This window comes from Myxine glutinosa, chromosome 2 (genome assembly GCF_964187855.1).
Source record: "Myxine glutinosa chromosome 2, kmMyxGlut1.1, whole genome shotgun sequence".
NCBI classification, from domain to species: Eukaryota; Metazoa; Chordata; class Myxini; order Myxiniformes; family Myxinidae; genus Myxine; species Myxine glutinosa.
This window is the reverse complement of record NC_136262.1, coordinates 8,954,646-8,972,368: the sequence shown is the minus strand read 5'-3', so window position 1 is coordinate 8,972,368 and position 17,723 is coordinate 8,954,646. Positions and strand designations below refer to the sequence as shown.

General features: G+C 48.5%; 1 protein-coding gene across 1 annotated transcript in view; it reads right to left on the bottom strand.

Moving 5' to 3' along the window:
• The window catches only part of COG4 (component of oligomeric golgi complex 4), a 74,189-nt gene that overhangs the window by 5,687 nt on the left and 50,779 nt on the right, over positions 1-17,723 (bottom strand). Inside the window, exons 15-18 of the mRNA XM_068108775.2 lie at positions 11,063-11,155; positions 7,393-7,476; positions 6,360-6,461; positions 894-1,022 (exon numbers count right to left, since the gene is read on the bottom strand). Of these exons, the coding sequence (XP_067964876.1) occupies positions 894-1,022; positions 6,360-6,461; positions 7,393-7,476; positions 11,063-11,155 (408 nt within the window). The remainder of the gene's footprint in view (positions 1-893; positions 1,023-6,359; positions 6,462-7,392; positions 7,477-11,062; positions 11,156-17,723) is intronic.

Sequence of the window (17,723 nt, the reverse complement as noted above, 5' to 3'; positions counted from 1 at the left end):
CATCAGTGACGTAGGTAATCAGCTCTGCATATGGGATTTCAACCTGGACTCCTTACTTCACAATCCATTTCCTCCAATGAAAATGCCAAACGGCCCTTAAAGGGGTGACCTCCGCTGCACTGATGGGATTGAGTACTTTTCTGAGCCTTCGTCCATTTGTTAGCTTCAATTCGTATTAAAAGCCTGGCCTGGTAGGATGGCCTTAGCCTGGTGTTGGCTTAGCGGTTAGGGTGCCGGCTTGGGATCCTAGGATCCTGGGGTCGAATCCCGGTCGATCGCTAAATTAACGCCAGGGGGGTTCACTCAGCCTGTCATCCTTCCGAGGTTGGCAAATTGAGTACAAGTTCACTGGCAATTCCTTGTGTGCCGCAAGAGGCGACTAACAGGGTTGGCGGCAGGAAGGGCATCCGGCCATAAAACATTGCTTCAAAAAGGGGACCAAGGTGCTCGAAAAAGGCCAACCCCCGCTTTGCGAGGAAAAATGGCCTCTAAAGGTGGTTCCTGGTAGGATGGCCTACTGGTAGGTGCACTAAACTCTAAGCCGTCTATCTTGGGTTTGAATCTCGATCCAGCTATAAACTCTCATCCTGGAGTTTCGCATGGAGTCTGAGGCATCAATGAGTGTGCCGTCCATCGAATGGACATCAAGCCGGGTGTCCCATCTGTCGGCATTAGTTGGTGGATGTTAAAGATCCCACGGTGTCCTTCACGAACAGTAGGCAAATTATTGCCGGCACTGAACAAATGACAAATTCCTGCCCTAACCTACAAGGGAGGCACTGCGTCAGCGGCACAGCTAGGCCCAACCAACAAATGATGTAAACAGCAGACATGTGCTGCATACAGAAGGAAAGGACATTGCATAAACAACAAATCATGTGGTACATACTTACCCGTTCCAGATTAAGGAGAGTGCCAATTTGGGACAGACGTGCAAACTTGTCTCTTGCGGACCAACTGCTCACAGATGTCAGATAAGCAACGAGGGCGCGAAGGTCTTTGTCAAACTGTAAACCACCGAGCTGGCAAGGAGGAATACAAAAAGGAAATCATGTGGATGAGTGATGGTCAGAGAGACCACTTGGAGATAAAGTTCATTTTAATCTTCATTATGTTATTAAATCCCAAAATTACCAAAGATTGGGATTCACCTCGACCACAGGGGGGAGTGGAAAAGCTATGAAAGAGGATGTCTCGGATCATCCGTGAATGCGCGACAATTATTTTAAGAAGTGTCTGAAGAGCAGAGACCGGTGGTGTTTACTAGGGTGTGAAAGGGTCTATATTATATAATAAGGTGAAAGTAACAAGGAAAATAAATAAATAAAAAGAACAAGCAGAGTTGAAATTTTCAAAATAAATAAATGCTTAGTCTTAAAAGTACATTGTACCTTGGAAATGCCATTAAATTGTGATTAATAGGGTTACAAATACAATTTTAAGGCAAATCTATGGCTTTGCTTCTCCTTATACTGTATTTACATTCAGTATTTGCCATCATTTGAAAGAGGCCTGACGAAGAATGATTGCATGTATTCGCTCGAATGAGGGACAGAATGTAGAAGTGGAGACAAACACAAACGGAGATATTGGTGTCTTTTTTTTTTTTTTAAACACAGGATTGAGGCTCGTGGAAGAGTGAGGTGATAGAGGGTAAAAAGGGACGAACTGGACGGGTGAACGAATTAGAGGGAATGGGGCAGTGAGTCCACAAATGGACACAACAAGCAAATAAATGAACAAACAGGAATAGAGATGAGAGGGAGGGACAAGGGGAGAAACAGAGAGGGAGAGGACGCGATGTAACAAGTGCAACAGTAATCCGCTAGTAAGAGGGTAGGGTTAGTTGGGATTAATGGGGGCAGAAAAGAACAGGTCGGGATGAGGGATCACCAGTTAGTAAGAGGGTAGGGTTAGTTAGGGTTAATGGAGGTAGAAAGATCACGGGTCGGGATGACCTGACCATAAGAGGGTTAGGTTAGGTCGGGTTAATGGGGGTAGAAAAGATCAGGTCGGGATGGGGGATCACCCGCTAGTCAGAGGGTAGGGTTAGTTAGGGTTAATGGGGGTAGAAAGATCACGGGTCGGGATGACCTGACCATAAGAGGGTTAGGTTAGGTCGGGTTAATGGGGGTAGAAAAGATCAGGTCGGGATGGGGGATCACCCGCTAGTCAGAGGGTTGGGGTAGGAAGGGTTAATGGAGATAGAAAAGATCACAGTCAGGATGGGGCATGACATGGGATGGTGGTCCACCACCAGAACGATTCCGTAGTATTTTGTTTCTACACATCAGGCCGTACCACCAGGTAGACTTCCCAGAACTATGAATTACAGGGTAACCCAAAAGCTTCTTTTTTTTTCCTGAAAACCATTGAAAATCATTACTCATGGTCTAATTTGAAGGGGAGGGGGGGGGGGGGGGAAAGGGGGCAGCGAATATAATTTTTTTCCCAATCACAAAGTCTGAAAAAAGTCCTAAAGTTTCGATTTTCAGTTTCCTATTGACGTCACACTCATTACCCACCTTGATCCAAATGGCGGTTTACATAGATCATAGAGAAACGGTCTATTCCGAGCTTGGATTCGATATTGATTCCACCGTCATTTGCATCTCTGAAGGTTCTCAGTCTGTTGAAACTGATCAGTGGGATTTTGAAGAAATGATCAAAGACAAAATTCGTGATAGAAACACTTTTGGGGAATTATGGAGCGGTATTGTTTCGAGACTTTTGCAAATGATTCAGACGAACATGGTGACAATGGAAGTGTTGGTGAAGATGCAAACGCTGGTCCCATGTTCACTACAGATTGGTGGGTTTTGTTTTTCCGTTCAATTGACGATTTATCGGGGATTTTGTAAAAATGGATAGATCAGTTATATTAATCCAGAAGAAATACGGCAGACACAGCACAGATAAGCAGCACGGACACTGCACAACACAACACGGACTCGACACAGCACGGGCTCGACAAAGCACGGGCTCGACACAGCCCGGGCTCGACACAGCCCGGGCTCGACACAGCCCGGGCTCGACACAGCCCGGGCTCGACACAGCCCGGGCTCGACACAGCCCGGGCTCGACACAGCCCGGGCTCGACACAGCCCGGGCTCGACACAGCCCGGGCTCGACACAGCCCGGGCTCGACACAGCCCGGGCTCGACACAGCCCGGGCTCGACACAGCCCGGGCTCGACACAGCCCGGGCTCGACACAGCCCGGGCTCGACACAGCCCGGGCTCGACACAGCCCGGGCTCGACACAGCACGGGCTCGACACAGCACGGACTCGACACAGCACGGACTCGACACAGCACGGACTCGACACAGCACGGACTCGACACAGCACTGGCATGACAGCACGGACACTGCCCAGGCACAGTTGGACAGCACCCAGGCACAGTTGGACAGCACCCAGGCACACTTGGACAGCACCCAGGCACACTCGGACACCGCCCAGGCACACTCGGACACCGCCCAGGCACACTCGGACACCGCCCAGGCACACTCGGACACCGCCCAGGCACACTCGGACACCGCCCAGGCACACTCGGACACCGCCCAGGCACACTCGGACAGTGCCCAGGCACACTCGGACACCACCCAGGCACACTCGGACACCACCCAGGCACACTCGGACACCACCCAGGCACACTCGGACACCACCCAGGCACACTCCGACACCACCCAGGCACACTCCGACACCACCCAGGCACACTCCGACACCACCCAGGCACACTCGGACACAGCCAACCGAATACTTTGTCCCACAGTCGCAGACTGACCCAGTGTCCTGTACATTACAGGATTGTCCCATTTCATACTTTCCCAGGATGCCATTTGTGTTTGTTATCGTGCTGTGTCGTGTTCAACAGCCATGTCCATTGTCCACGCCATGTCGATGTCCTGCCCCAGTGGAAGTGGCATGGAGGAGGGGAAGTGGTGGCGAGGGGAAATTTGTCCCTGGCAGGCCAACACAGGTGTTTGATTCACCACTCAAAATCTCCCAGTAAATGTGCTGGTGTCTGGGTAGAGATGGTCGTACAGTTTCGAGCGACGGCTGTTTCTTCCGCTTAATCGTGGGGGTGACATCATCTCAAAAATCATGGTGGATAACCACAAGATCTTCCGTCTCGGTTGTTTCGGCCATTGGTGTAGCATGAGACCATCTCGGTTTGTATTGTAATGTTTGTGGGGTAGTGCTTACTGTAGTACAGGAAGAATGTATAAATTAGCATGCTCCAAGTGTCGTGAAGAAGAAGAACCACCACCATGTAATAAGTTGGGATTTTGTTTAGCCGTTTGTCGCGTAAGAGTGAACAATTGTGGCCATACGAGGATGGCCCTTGTGTTAACTAGTTGTAGGGATTATGTTAACTACTACCTTGTTCGTAAACCTCTGTAATTTACATCCCTTGTCCCTTATGGCACCGCATTAGACACGTAGAGTAGGAATTGCCTATTAACTGCTTTAAATATCAATAAAAACCAACCGAAAGCCAGTTCTGAGCACTGCCAAAGGCATGGCAACCAGCTACATCACCACAGGGTCAGGCAGGCTGAAAGCCACACCTCGAGGAGACACCATTGATCAGGGTTTTTATTGACAGGCGGACTGCGTCACAAAGGCGGACAGCGTGTTGAGTGGTGGAGAGCTGAGCCTGTGGTGTTGGCCTGCGGGGATTGAAGGAGAAGCACCAATGACGTGAGAGGTTGGCCGAGAAAAGAACGAGCTGACGGCCTTTTGGCTCGCTTGGTTCCGGACTTTGGTGGGAGACGGCTGTGCGCTGACATTTCCCTCTTCATTGGGCTTCATCGCAGCGGCCGTGTTCCGGGACCTTGCTGGTGGTCGTAAATAGGCAGAGCGCCAAGAACGAAGAGCCGCGGTTTCCGTGCCAAATTCGTGAGGACGGGCACGGCTGGGGAGCGGACTACACGCCTGTTCGTTCGCCTCGCACAGGAGGCCTTCATCGAGGCCTAGTGAACAAGGGTGCATTGAGGCCTTATTCTCGCCAAGGCAGAAGCGGCGTCGGGCCTGCGCACTCAGGGCCTGACATTACTGACAAGACACCGATCCGAGTTACGTCCTCACGATTAAATTACACCATTATTTTCCAGTTCTTTTTACATTCCCCTTTGTCCGTGTTTAAGTCTGGTGTGGAGGATCCCATAGGAATTTAGTTGTACCGTCGCGCTTTTCTTGTTATCGGTATTTTCTTTTAATAAATCATTTTGTTCTTTTTTGTACATTTTAAAGCCGTCTTTGTTCGAGTTTATTTATTGCAGGTTTGAGGACTGCTGGTGGGATCTGTGCAGGTAAGCGCTCTTCAGCATCCTCCTCATCCTCCTCCCCTTCCCCTCCCCGCGTGTTTTAACTCCGCCACATTTGATGAACGCCTTGGAGTAACAGCTTGTTCGGCTATCCGTTCCTTGGAAAGATTTTAATCGCAAGGAACGCGACTGTATTACTAAAGCAACCAAGGACGCATCGACGAGGCATATTTGTGGAAAATCGAAAATTATTCACTGTTTGAGTTAAATCGGACAGCAATGTAATCCGGAGACAGTACGAATATGGTGGTCGGCTTCTGAGAGTAACGGCATGGCTAAGCATGAAGAAGAAGAATATTTCTACTTTTAATCACAAAATTACCAGCTTTATAAATCGCAAATCGGAAAAAGACATCATATCTATTTTGTAGAGTTTTTTTTTTTTTTTTTTTTTTGTATACTGAATCGAGGCTCGTGAAAGAGCTAACATTTACTTCACAAACAAATCGACCAGACAAACAAAATACACTCAAGGGAAAGATTAGCATCGAGGTGGTCTAAGCATTGGGTTCCTGAAAAACTTACTCCAACTCGGCTCAAAAAGATTTAACATTTATTTTGATGGTGATGCCCCATACTCTCCACAGATCATTGGTGCTGCTGAAGCAGTTTCTTGACAAGGTTTATATTGGATGGTTTGCCATTTCCTTCCCAGAGTTGTCTGTCCGTGCTCTATCCTTTTAGCTGCTGAGCATCAAGCAAGAACGCAGCACGGACCTTTTAAAAAGTCTTAGGTATGAATCGGCCGGGGTAAAACCACAGACCTGCCAGACTCAAAGTGGACTGTCTATCCATTACACCAATGAGTCTGCTTTTACCCCGAAGTAGACATCATTAATACAAACCTGCTAACTAAAATCACTTGCTTGACCAAAATTGGCAGTTTTGAAGTGGCTGTTAATTAATTTTTACAAACACAGGTTTATATCTGAGAGATCACACAGAGCTAACTCATCAACAATAACTCTAAAGTTATCAAATTGCCTGCACAATACAAATCGGTGAATATGCCACGTTACAGAAAACGTACCCGACTAAACGTTGCCTTCATGACGACTTTCTCCAGTTCCACAGCAATCATGCTCGTTGCCAACACGAGCAACTGCTCATAGATTCTCGAAGAGAGTGAAGTCTGCGATGGCAACAAAACATACTTTAAATGTCATGTCCTCACATTCACCAAAAAGCCAACATTGGTTGCCCACCAACATGCATTGGTCAATCGATACTCTTTCCCTTAACACCGAGCATTGTTGATATAGCTCGCGTGTTTCACTTTAAAAGTTAATTTTAAAAAATACCAACTGGAGCCTCGCATACATTTTACCCAATACTAGTCTCTTCTTAATCTTCCTGTATCCCATAAACCACATTCTCGCATCCTTTCATTATTGGAACTGTCGGACTCGGTGATGTAATGGTTCGAGCGTCCGCTCCATTTCTAGGAAGTTGGTGGTTCAAACCCCGGCCGAGTCATACCAAAGATGTTAAAATGATATGTGCTGCCTCCTTGCTAGGAGTTCAGCATTTAAAAGGATAAGAGCACAGACAATCCCCATAGTGTGGCATCCATGGGGAGGAAGGTACTTCTCCTTGGGAAACACCGTGAAAGGCGGTGTCATTTTTATGGCATTGCTGATACCCAGAATACCCCTGGAAGTGGTGGCAATTCCTATAGGCTCAATGTCTGTGTTTGTCCCGTCTAACCATCCTGTGTTGTCTCGTGTATTTGTGTGTATGTCCATATGTGTGAGACGTGTGATTGGAAGCTAACCTACGAGCCTTAGATACCGTAAAAAAAAAAAAACACAAAAAAAACACAAAAAAACCATTAAAATATCCTACAACATTCTACCAAGTTTTACACAGACGCGAGTGAAGAGTCTCGGAAGAGCTCAAAGGTAATTGGTTTTGTTTTTCCTCAATTGGCCCAACTCTCACAATCCTATTCTAATCCCCAATCCTTGCCTTCATCACTTTGTAATCACAGCTAATAACAGGTGTGTCATTAACACGACGAGACAAAAGAATCGAGAAGAATGTATAGGACACATGGCCAGCACCTTGAATTCAGTCATCATCTGCTCCAGGTTGAGAATAAATTGCTGTACCCAGGGATCATTTGCCTCATAATCGTTAAACTCTTCCTGAAACAACAATTGCAACAATCATGGTGTCTGCAAAAGAAGAAGAAGAAACTCGACACCTCGTAAAATGCCAAACAAAGAAAAACAAGCAATCTTTAACAACAACAGAAAAAGTACCCTTGCGAATCAAGCAAAAACGTAATAAGGAACTAGAAAGCATCTGAAAATGCAAAGCCCGTTCGCCTCCGTTTGTTTTCAGACGTCTTCTTCTTCTGCATGCTCAAAATAACGAAAACAGTTTAAAAACATACGAAATGAAAATTGATGATTTTAAGCAACCTTGACATTTGAGCTTTAGATCTATAAAAAGAATCAGCTTCCAGCTTTTGATTGGTGAACCAATTATGTGACCCAATATGCAAATTCTTAAATTTTCAGGTCAAAAATAAATAAATAAAAAAAATTTAAATTCAAATTTTAATTTTAATTCTTTTGAATTTTTCTTTTGAAATGAAATTTCTTTTGAAAAATAGTTGAAAATTGTTGAAAAAAAATGAAAATTCTTTTGAATTTGAATTTGAAAGTAAAATTTAAATTCTTAAATTTTCAGGTCAATTGGAAGAAAATTGATGATTATATACAACCTTGACCTTCGACCTTTTGATGTAAAAAAAACACAATCTACTCCTACCTATTGATTAGTGAACCAATTCAGCGACCCAATATAGAAATTCTTAAAATTTCAGGTCAATCAAATGAAAAGTGACGATGTTATGTGACGCTGACCTTTGCCCTTTTGACCAAATTATTAATTTGTCTTCTATATATTATCATAATAAAGCTTTGGTGAAAATTTGATGACAAAACTCAAATGGTAAAAAAGTTATGGCTCGGACACGCACACTCAGAGGTGATACCCGTCCCCTGCCTGCCTAGAAGGGGACGGTCTAACTAGAACGAAGTTGATGGCACGTCATCGCAACACCCCACGCTTCCCACCGAAAGCAAAGTTGAAAAATGTCAAAAAGTACCACCAGGAATTAGCCAATATAAAATCGAGTTAATTGTTTTGCTATTTTGACTCCTGTGACCTAAAGTCCCCACCCCCTGGGGCATGAACCCGGGGTCAAATCCCAAAAAACGATTACATATTTAATGCGTTCCACAACGTTGATTGCATATCCAGTCTCATTAAAAATGTTTAACAATGTGTCCGTAATTGCATTTATTGGTATTTGACCTTTTAACCCCGCCCCAGGGGATAGGGCCGGATTTTACTGCTCTCGCACCTTCTTACCATGTGGTGATCATAACTACCAATTTATGAGGATATAGCATATGAGGGGACCGAAAAACAACAACAACCACGGTTCCCGAAAAAGGCCAACCCCCGCTTGCGGGGAAAAATGGCCTCTAAAGGTGTTTTTTTTTATTATTTATAGCATAACTGATGGACAGACTGAGCGAATTACAATATCCCTCCTGCCCCCCCCCCCCACCCCTCACTCACTGCCCCCCCCCCCGTTTTAAAGCGGTGAAGCCGCTTCAATATTTAGCTATGTGCGTCCGTGAAAAATGAAGAAGAAGAACCATTCTGACCCACCACGTTTAATTCTAAAGGGCAATTCCAATGGATTCTAAAGGATAATTCTAAAGGGTAATTATAATGGGTTCTAATGAGTAATTCTAATGGGTTATAAAGGGTTATAAATGGTGGTTCGAAAGGATAATTCTAAAGGGTTCTAAGGGGTCATTCTCAAGGAGTCTCGAGGTTTCTAGGGGGTAAGTCTAAAGGGTTCTAAAGGGTAATTCTAAAGGGTTTCGTTCATTTCTAGGCTTTCCCTATTTCATATTAAAAATGCAAAACGGAACCGCTTCCGGTGCGATTTTTTCCCGAAAATTAGTGGGGATAATAAAAGGTGCGCAAAACGACGAGGTTTCGCAACTGGTAGGCAAAGTAGGTAAATGTTTCATATGAATGAATACAAAAGGAAATGAAAGAATGATAAAGGTAGATCTATTAACGGCTAGACTCAAAAACAAAAACAAAGGGTCGTTTATGGTCCATTTACTCAGTAAAACTTTGATACAAAATAACAAAGCAACATGCTATTAATTGATTAATTAACTTCAGGTTGGAAACCGATGCTTCTGAATAATAAAACAGGTGATCAATCTACCTGAGGATTTATCAACGGTGGTGATCACGTGCAAAACTATGTCAGTGGAGGAAGCAAAAACACCCTTTGCTTAAAAAGAGGGGGCAGGGGAGAGTGGGGATGAGAATAAAGTAAAATCTACATATTGGGGGCACTAGTTGGCAAAAGTCTGTCATGTCTAATACTGCATTTTTTATTACAATGTCGAGGCTCATGGAACAGCGAGATAACAGAAAAAGTCAGTTCGACAAAACAATTGAAGTGAATGAACGAACAGTGAGAGTGAGAGAGATAGTGATAGTGAGAGTGAGAGTGAGAGTGAGAGTGAGAGAGAGAGGATTGGAGGAAACGCAGCAACCTGCAAAAACAGGAATAGGGTAGGGCTTGGTAGGGTTAATGAGGGTAAAAAAAGATTGTGGGTAAGAATGGGGGATGACACTAGATGGTGCCACACCACGTACTCGAATCCCTTCATGGGAAGAGTGCTATTGAACAGACTCCGGGTTTCACAAACGGGGGAATAAGAGGAACAAGAGAGACGAGGTGCACAGCGAGCTTGGATTTTAAAAGTTTAACCAGGACCGAGTTAATGGAAGAAAGCGGACCTCGTGGATTTCTCGGGGAGGATCGGAGGGATAAGAGAGCAGACGGTGCTAGACCAGAGGAGTGGGGGTAAAGACTTATTTACAGTGTAATATTTCAAGCGAAACATTATAATCTTGTGTTCATGAAAATAGAAGAATATGAATTGTATTTCCTGGACTGTAACTGAGGGTCAAACTCTACGTCCTCCTGCCAGTATCCATCCACTACTGGTAATATTCTCCATCATTCACAGGCTTATCATCCCGGTGTGTACCCCGATCTTAAGAGGCGACCAAAGATTGGCGTCAGGATGGGCATCCGGCCATAAAAAATTTGCATTGCCGCAAACAGGGAACCATGATGGTCATGGGGCCCGCAAGGCTGACCCCCGCCCTAGCGGGGAAAAATGGCCTTAAAACGATCATTCCTTCATTCACAGGCTTATCATCCCGGTGTGTACCCTGATTTAGAATAGGTACACCGTATCCCTGCGCATCTTGAGGCGACCAAAGATTGGCGTCAGGATGAACATCCGGCCATAAAAAATTGCATTGCCGCAAACAGGGAACCATGATGGTCATGGGGCCCGCAAGGCTGACCCCCGCCCTTGCGGGGAAAAATGGCCTTAAAACGATCATTCCTTCATTCACAGGCTTATCGGCTTGATGGGGCGAATGGCCTCCTCCTGCATTCAAGTTCCCTGTGTATCGATATTCAATACCATATCACGGCAAATAGTTACTGTTACTTATGAAGATAAAATGTGTCATGGTACTTGCTGTACAAGGTAAAATCACCATTAATTCCATACGTACTATTCCTTCATCACGATTTCAATCATTTTTTTTTTAGTCCTTCACAAAGCCCCGGCAAGCCTCCGGTGATGTATCGTGTGATCTCACCTCCTCTATGTTGTGCGAGACAGAAAGAAAGCTGGAGATCCAAGGCTTGACCTGAGGCTTGATGGAAGAGTTATTGAGATCTGAAATGCCTTCCTGTACAGACAGGTAAACATACATTACAAACAGCAATGGACATACAGGTAAACACAGGTGCACCGGTAGGTTACGCAACAGCAAAAATCAAAGCACCGGTGAACTTCTTTTAAGATGTAAGTAAATAAACAACTTCCAGAAAAATCGCACTAGCGAAGAGTGAACAACACGTACTGCGTAACCAACTAGGAAACATAATGCTGCAACACTCACTACATGGCCTGACTATAACATACATCGTGAACAAAGAAAACATGGCAGAGAGAGCAGTAATAAAAAAAAGAGACAACATTAATAATTCCAGTCTCAGTAACCAAGGACTTTGGCTCGTCGATTTGACTAGAAAAATTCAAACTACATTCACCATGATGATTCGATCATATGTATGAAGTGTCGCATCGATCTGTTAAGCGGTTCTGGAGAAGATTATTTTTTAACGTTTTTATTTTCAATCCAAAATGGCCATCAGACCACATGACCGATGATGTCATAAATTTAATTATTTACTCACATCGGGTCGTAGATCAGATATATGAAGTTTCAGATTTTTTGGATAAGGATTTTGATTCAACCAATTATGGTTGGAATACCACTTCAATGATGTCATCCTTATCACCCTTAATACCCCATGCGGAGTTGATGGCATATGCCAAGTTTAAATTTTTTCATTGAGCAGTTTCGGAGAAAAATACATCCTAATTGTTTTTCCTTTACTCCAACATGGCTGCCAATATGCATTTCACCGATGACGTCAGAGTTATCAATAAAATATTCTCCATGGGGAGCCCATCCTAGGTTTAAAGTTCCACATCAATCAGACAAGAGGTTGCAGATGCAGACACAGACGCACACGCAGACAGACAGGGGTGTATCAATAGTCTTGAATCCCCTACGGGGCAAGACTAATAACTGCATCGGTCATGCGCCGGGGGGTTTAGTCATACGCCGGGTGGTTCGGTCATACGCCGGGTGGTTCGGTCATGCGCCGGGGGGTTCGGTCATACACCGGGTGGTTCGGTCATGCGCCGGGGGGTTCGGTCATACGCCGGGTGGTTCGGTCATACGCCGGGTGGTTCGGTCATGCGCCGGGGGGTTCGGTCATATGCCGGGTGGTTCGGTCATGCGCCGGGGGGTTCGGTCATACGCCGGGTGGTTTGGTCATGCGCCGGGTGGTTCGGTCATCAGCTGGGTGGTTCGGTCACGCGCCGGGTGGTTCGGTCATGCGCCGGGTGGTTCGGTCATACGCCGGGTGGTTCGGTCATACGCCGGGGGGTTCGGTCATGCGCCGGGGGGTTCGGTCATACGCCGGGTGGTTCGGTCATGCGCCGGGGGGTTCGGTCATACGCCGGGTGGTTTGGTCACGCGCCGGGTGGTTCGGTCATCAGCTGGGTGGTTCGGTCACGCGCCGTCTGGTTTGGTCATGAGCCGGGTGGTTCGGTCATACGCCGGGTGGTTCGGTCACGCGCCGGGTGGTTCGGTCATCAGCTGGGTGGTTCGGTCACGCGCCGTCTGGTTTGGTCATGAGCCGGGTGGTTCAGTTATGTTGGACAGTTTGCCATTGCCTTCCAGTCATTGCCTTCCAGTGTTGGACAGTCAGTCAGGGAAGGAATTTGTAATTTGTTCAGCGTGGAGGCAATAGCTCGCCTACTCTTCGTGCGGGACACTATTGGATCTTTAACGTCCACCAACTAATGTTGGCAAACGGGGCACCCAGTTCAACATCCATCAAAGGCAGCACACACACACATTTATGAATCACCCTGCCCATGAAACACCAGGATGAGAGAGTGTATAGTTGGGTCAAGATTCAAACCCAAGCTAAACAGCTTAGAGGCGAGTGTGCGTACCTCGAGGCCATCCTGTCAACCATAACAAAGGAATGCCTGAGCTTTAAAAAAATAAAAATGAAAAACCACAACAAGAATGTAGTGAAATCGTATCCGTACTGAACCCGGGTGGGGATGCTCGCTGCTCGCTGTCATTGTTGTCCCCACTAGGGGCGTGACTATAAGACCCGTTGCTGTGTCAGTGCTCCGAGACTTCTCCCTTGTGACATGTTACATCGGTAGCCTCGTTAATGGTACGCCTTTATAGACTATCTAGCTTGCTTGCATTGACTGATATGAATGGCTTTATGAGATGTCGCATCGTATGCTTATTGTGTATTTCTACTTACAGGAATGATCTGATGATCTAAATGCAATTAAACCAAACCGTTGGACTAAAAGTTGTGCGGACCTGAATGGTTTTCCACAACACTTAATTGCATTTATGATCTGCTGACATGGCTGGCAACAAGACGTTGACGGTGTCCATTTTCAGCGCCGACCCACAAGCCACGGACGGAGGCTTGCAACTCAAGCACTGGCTCAAGCAACTGGAGCATCTCTTTAATGAGCCTGATACCGCTCCGACGCCTGCCGCGAAGCTGGCAATATTACACTCAAAAATCGACTACCGGGTCTACCACGCGGTCGCTCAATGCACGACGTATGATCTTACCGTCGCGGAGCTCAAGCGGCTTTATATAAAAGAAAAAAGCCCTGTGTATGCGCGTTATTTGCTGCAGACGCGACGGCAGCAACCCAACGAGCCTATGGATCATTACGCCCAGGAGCTCCGGCAGCTCATGCTGGACAGCGCCCAGCCACGGACTCCCGAGCAGGCTAAAGATGATCGACTTTTAGATGCCTTCATAGCAGGGGTCTCCTCTCAGGAACTACGTCTCAAACTCTTGGAGAAGACCGACCTGACCTTCGCTACGGCGGTTGAGCAAGCGACGGTGTATACCGAAGCGCGGATGCAATCGAACGCCTATGATCGCACGCGCCTTTTGGCGGGCACCTCACTACACGCCCGGCCGGAGAGGACCACTGACGAGGACGTGGATCCGCCTGCTGAACTCCGGGATGCTCCGGAGGATGACCCTACCCTGACAGCTGCCGTTACGACCAGCAGACCCAAGGCCTTGCGCGGGGCCGCATGTTTTTTTTGTGGAGGGCCTCGTCATGCCCGAGTCGTGTGTCCGGCACGTGACGCTATTTGCCATTTGTGCTCGCTAAAGGGACATTACGCGAAAGTGTGCAAGAAATCGGCACGCGGCTCGCGGCCCTTCGACTCGCGCAGCCGCGGTCGCGCAGGCGCGGCAACCTTGAACGGGCTTGTAGCAGAACCCACGAGCCCAGCGCCTTACCCGTCTTCGAAGGGGAGGGCCCCTCTCTGCGGCCCGCTGGGCGCTCAGACAACCTTGACTGGCGCCACCGGAAAGCCACCACCGTCTCATTCTCCATCGGGGACAAAGGCCGCGTCCTTGGCCAAACCTCGAGCCACGCAAGGGAAGAAACAGCTTTCGAATACTACGGAAGCTTTTTGTCAAAGCGACCAAACGAAAAAGGCGATTTCGAATACTACTACGGAAGCCTTTTGTCAAAGCGACCAAACGAAAAAGGCGATTTCGAATACTACGGAAGCCTTTTGTCAAAGCGACCAAACGAAAAAGGCGATTTCGGCTACAACGGAAGTCTTTATCTGCCAGGAGTGTCAAAAGGCGATGTCAAATACTACTGAGGCCTTTTCTCATCGGATTTTGAATCGCGAAACACCGGAATGCTGGGGAAAGCCCTCTGATGACGATAATGGATTCCCCATGGTCAACGCAGACTCCGGCCACGATCGCAAAACTGCTGCTGGTGTAGGATCCACCCGCGAGGCTGGTCCGACCCATTCGGGGGGCTCAGTCCCGCTCCCAGCTGCCTCGTCTGGCCTGGCTCAAGCCCTTATTCCCCTTATGGTTGAGGGCCATTGTGTTCAGGCCTTGGTGGACACCGGATCTACGGATAGTTTTATCGACCAGCGACTTGTGCTCAGGCATGGATGGCGGATCGGGCGGTCTACACGACGGATCTTCATGGCTTCCCAGGGACTCCGGCTTAGCACAAAAGGGGAATGCCGATTGAAACTAGTGCTAAAGGGACGGGTTTTCCCTGATGTACACCTTATGGTTTTACCCGCATTATGTGCTGATATTCTGCTAGGACACGATTTTCTTAAGCTGCATGGACGTCTGGTAATGGAGTTCGGTGGGCCTGACACTCTTGTTGTGGGGGCGGACGACGCGCTAACGGTGTGCGCCCTAGCGCAAATGGACGTCCGTCCGCTTTCGCTGTTCCCCAATCTAACCTCCGACTGTACCCCTGTCGCGGTAAAGTCGAGACGCTACTCTCGCGCGGACATGCAATTCATTGCGGACGAAACGACTCAGCTCTTGAAAGACGGCATCATAGAACCTAGTAGGTCGCCGTGGCGTGCCCAGGTCTTAGTGGTGCGCAGTGAGGCCCATCGCAAACGCATGGTAATCGACTATTCCCAAACGATTAACCGCTTTACACAGCTGGATGCCTACCCCCTTCCGGGGATGGACGCGCTAGTGCAACAGGTGTCCCAGTATTCGGTCTATAGTACTCTCGATCTCCGTAGTGCGTACCACCAGATCCCTATCTCTAGGGCGGATCGTATCTATACCGCTTTCGAGTCGGGGCAGCGGTTGTACCAATTTACACGATTGCCCTTTGGGGTGACGAACGGGGTCGCTTGTTTCCAGAGGGCCATGGATGACCTCGTTGCGCGGGAGCACTTAACCGATGTTTTCGTCTACCTCGATAACCTTACGGTTTGTGGATATGACCAAGAGCACCATGACGCTAATCTGAAGCGCTTCCTTGAGGTCGCGCAACGGTATCACTTAACTATGAACGAGGATAAGTGCCGATACTCCCTACGCACCATAGATCTTCTGGGGTACACCGTGACCCATGGCTCTGTCTCTCCGGATAAGGAACGTCTGCGACCTTTGCTCGACATGGCCCCTCCCTGCGATCGGGCTTCCCTGAAACGCGCCCTTGGGCTGTTCGCCCATTACTCCAAATGGGTGCAAAATTTCTCCGCGAAACTTCGCCCCCTTGTGGCCTGCGACACCTTTCCCCTGAGTTCGGCCGCATTGACGGCCTTTGAAGGACTTAAGACCGACATCGCCCGAGCCGCCGTAGCAACCATTGACGAGAGCGGCTCGTTCGTCCTCGAAAGTGACGCCTCGGATCAGGCCATCGCGGCGACCCTCTCCCAAGGGGGACGTCCCGTGGCTTTCTTTTCACGGACTCTTACCTCCGCTGAGCGGCGGCACTCGTCCGTTGAAAAGGAAGCGTATGCGATCGTCGAGTCTATTCGGCGATGGCGCCCGTACCTACTCGGGCGGAGCTTCCAAATCATCACGGACCAGCAAAGCGTTGCGTTCATGTACGACACCTTACACGCCCAGCGCATTAAGAACGAGAAAATCACTCGCTGGCGTATCGAACTCGCCGACTTCTGTTACACCATCAAATATCGCCCAGGGAAGGATAACCAGGCCGCCGATGCCTTATCGCGCCCCACTACATGTGCTGGTATCACCTCGTTGGAGGGCCTACGGGTGCTGCATGCTACTGCGGGCCATCCCGGCGTAACGCGTTTCGCTCATTTCGTGCGGAGTGGGAATCTCCCTTACTCGATTGACGATATCCGCCGTATCTGTCGCGACTGCGCTATCTGCGCGGAAATCAAACCGCGTTTCTATAACCCCCCTATGGGGACTCTGGTGAAGGCTACACGCCCGTGGGAACGCTTGGCGATGGATTTCAAGGGCCCTTTGCCGGTGTCGAGCGGCTCTCGCTATCTGCTCACTATCGTTGATGAGTACTCACGATTCCCCTTTGCTTATATGTGCGCGGACATGACTGCTGCCACGGTGATGCGTTGCTTACAGAACTTGTTCTCAATGTTCGGTTACCCGGCCTATGTCCATACCGACCGGGGTGCAGTCTTCTTGTCTCAGGAGGTGCGCGGCTATCTGCTCCAAAACAACGTTGCGTCTAGTTACACCACGCCGTATAGACCCCAGGCTAATGGGCAGATCGAACGCTTCAACGGGATTATCTGGAGGGCCGTCATGCTCCATCTCCGGACCCACGGCCGGGGCCTCGATAAATGGGCTTGGTCGCTACCTGCGGCGTTGAACTCAATCCGGGCACTCCTGAGTACGGCAACTAACCAAACTCCCCACGAGCGTCTTTTCCACCACCCCAGGAGCTCGGGGTGTATACGGTCTTTGCCCAGTTGGCTCGCTGGGCCCGGGCCGGCCTACCTTAAACGGGCAGTTCGCGCGAGCAAGTACGACCCCCTTGTGGACAAAGTGCAGATTCTCCAGGCTAATCCTGAGCATGCTCGTGTGATGACGTCTGATGGTCGTGAGACTACTGTCTCCGTTCGTCATCTTGCCCCTTGCGGGGTCGACGACCTTAGTAGGGAATCGGACGAACCAGTCGAACCCGTCTATGAGACTATGACCTCTCCCGACGCTCCCATCGCCGACAGTCCACCGACCCTCCCCCCGTCGAGACTGCCCGGGTCCGACGACTTGGCGTTACCCCCTTCATCACCCGACCCTGTTGACGCCTCTGACACCGGGGATACAGGGTTACGAGACGCCGTACCCGGGGAATTTCGAACGCGTGCTGGCAGAGAAATTCGCCGC